Raw genomic sequence first — 1178 nt, forward strand, 5'->3', positions numbered from 1 at the left:
CTGCCCGCCCGGGGTCCTGGGTGTGGGCTGGGCTGTGCTGGGCGGCAGCGCCGTCTCCCCTCCCCCAGGTGATCCAGCGCAGGGTGGACGGCTCCGTGGACTTCTACCGGGACTGGGCCGCCTACAAGCAGGGCTTCGGCAGCCAGCTGGGCGAGTTCTGGCTGGGCAACGACCAGATCCACGCCCTGACCGCCCAGGGTAGGCCCCGGGCTGGGGCCTGGGGGTAAAAGGGACCCGAAACCCACCTGCCCCGACCTCCGACCTGGGCCACCTGGACGGAGCCCCCTCCTCCGTAAATGGGCAGTCGACATTTCTCAAAGGGTCCCAGATATGAGATGGTGCAGGCTGGGCTGAGGGACACACACCTCACTCCCCGTGCACGAATTTTGTGCACTGGGCCTCTAGTATTCTATACTAGAGGTTTGGTGCATGAAAATCATGCACACAATGGGAGGGGGCCCTCAGCTCAGGTTGTGAGAGGGCGCAGGCCAGGGAGGGACGTGGGATGTTAGCCAGCTGGGGAGGGGCCACGGGGGAGGGGGGGATCCAGGGCGTGTACGGTCCTCTTGCCCAGTCCTGATTGGCCAGACCCCAGCAGGAAGATAACCTACCAATGGGAGTGTCTGCCTCCTAGTGGTCAGTGCACGTCATTGTGAGCAGTTGAGTGGTCTTAGCATATCATTAGCATATTACACTGTGATTGGTTGAATAGCCAATTGGACAACCAGACACTTAGCATATTAGGCTTTTATTATCTAGGATGTGCCCTGAACTACCCATGACACGCGTGTGACCCTCACACACGTACACGCTCCACGTGCGGGTGCAGAGTCGATGACAGAAACCTTCTCCACGTTTCCCGCACAAAGTTCAGGAAGTCAGAGAAGGGCCCAGACATGCACACCCTGGTGACCCCTCTCTGGACCCGAGACAGTCACCCTCCCCCCAGGCTCACCCCACTGTGGTCCGAGGTGCAGACGCCCCTTCGCTGCCCTCCCCACCGAGCAGCCCGCTCTCCCCGTGTCCCCGAGGCTGCCCTGGGGCCCAGGAGGCAGCTGAGGCTCAGACTCCGCCTCCCGGGAGCACAGCCAGGGGCCTCCCCAGGGGCAGGCTGGGCCTTGCTGGGGGACCAGCCTCCTATGGAAGCATCTAGAAAGGGCCTCCATCTCCTCCTGGTG

At 62.4% G+C, this 1178-nt stretch overlaps 1 protein-coding gene across 1 annotated transcript in view; it reads left to right on the forward strand.

Moving 5' to 3' along the window:
- LOC102260727 (ficolin-1) overlaps positions 1-1178 on the forward strand; it is an 8796-nt gene that overhangs the window by 3252 nt on the left and 4366 nt on the right. The window contains exon 4 of the mRNA XM_005874176.2: positions 69-198. Within this exon, the coding sequence (XP_005874238.2) occupies positions 69-198 (130 nt within the window). The remainder of the gene's footprint in view (positions 1-68; positions 199-1178) is intronic.

The sequence above is a fragment of the Myotis brandtii genome, unplaced genomic scaffold (genome assembly GCF_000412655.1).
Source record: "Myotis brandtii unplaced genomic scaffold, ASM41265v1 scaffold4281, whole genome shotgun sequence".
Classification (NCBI taxonomy): Eukaryota; Metazoa; Chordata; class Mammalia; order Chiroptera; family Vespertilionidae; genus Myotis; species Myotis brandtii.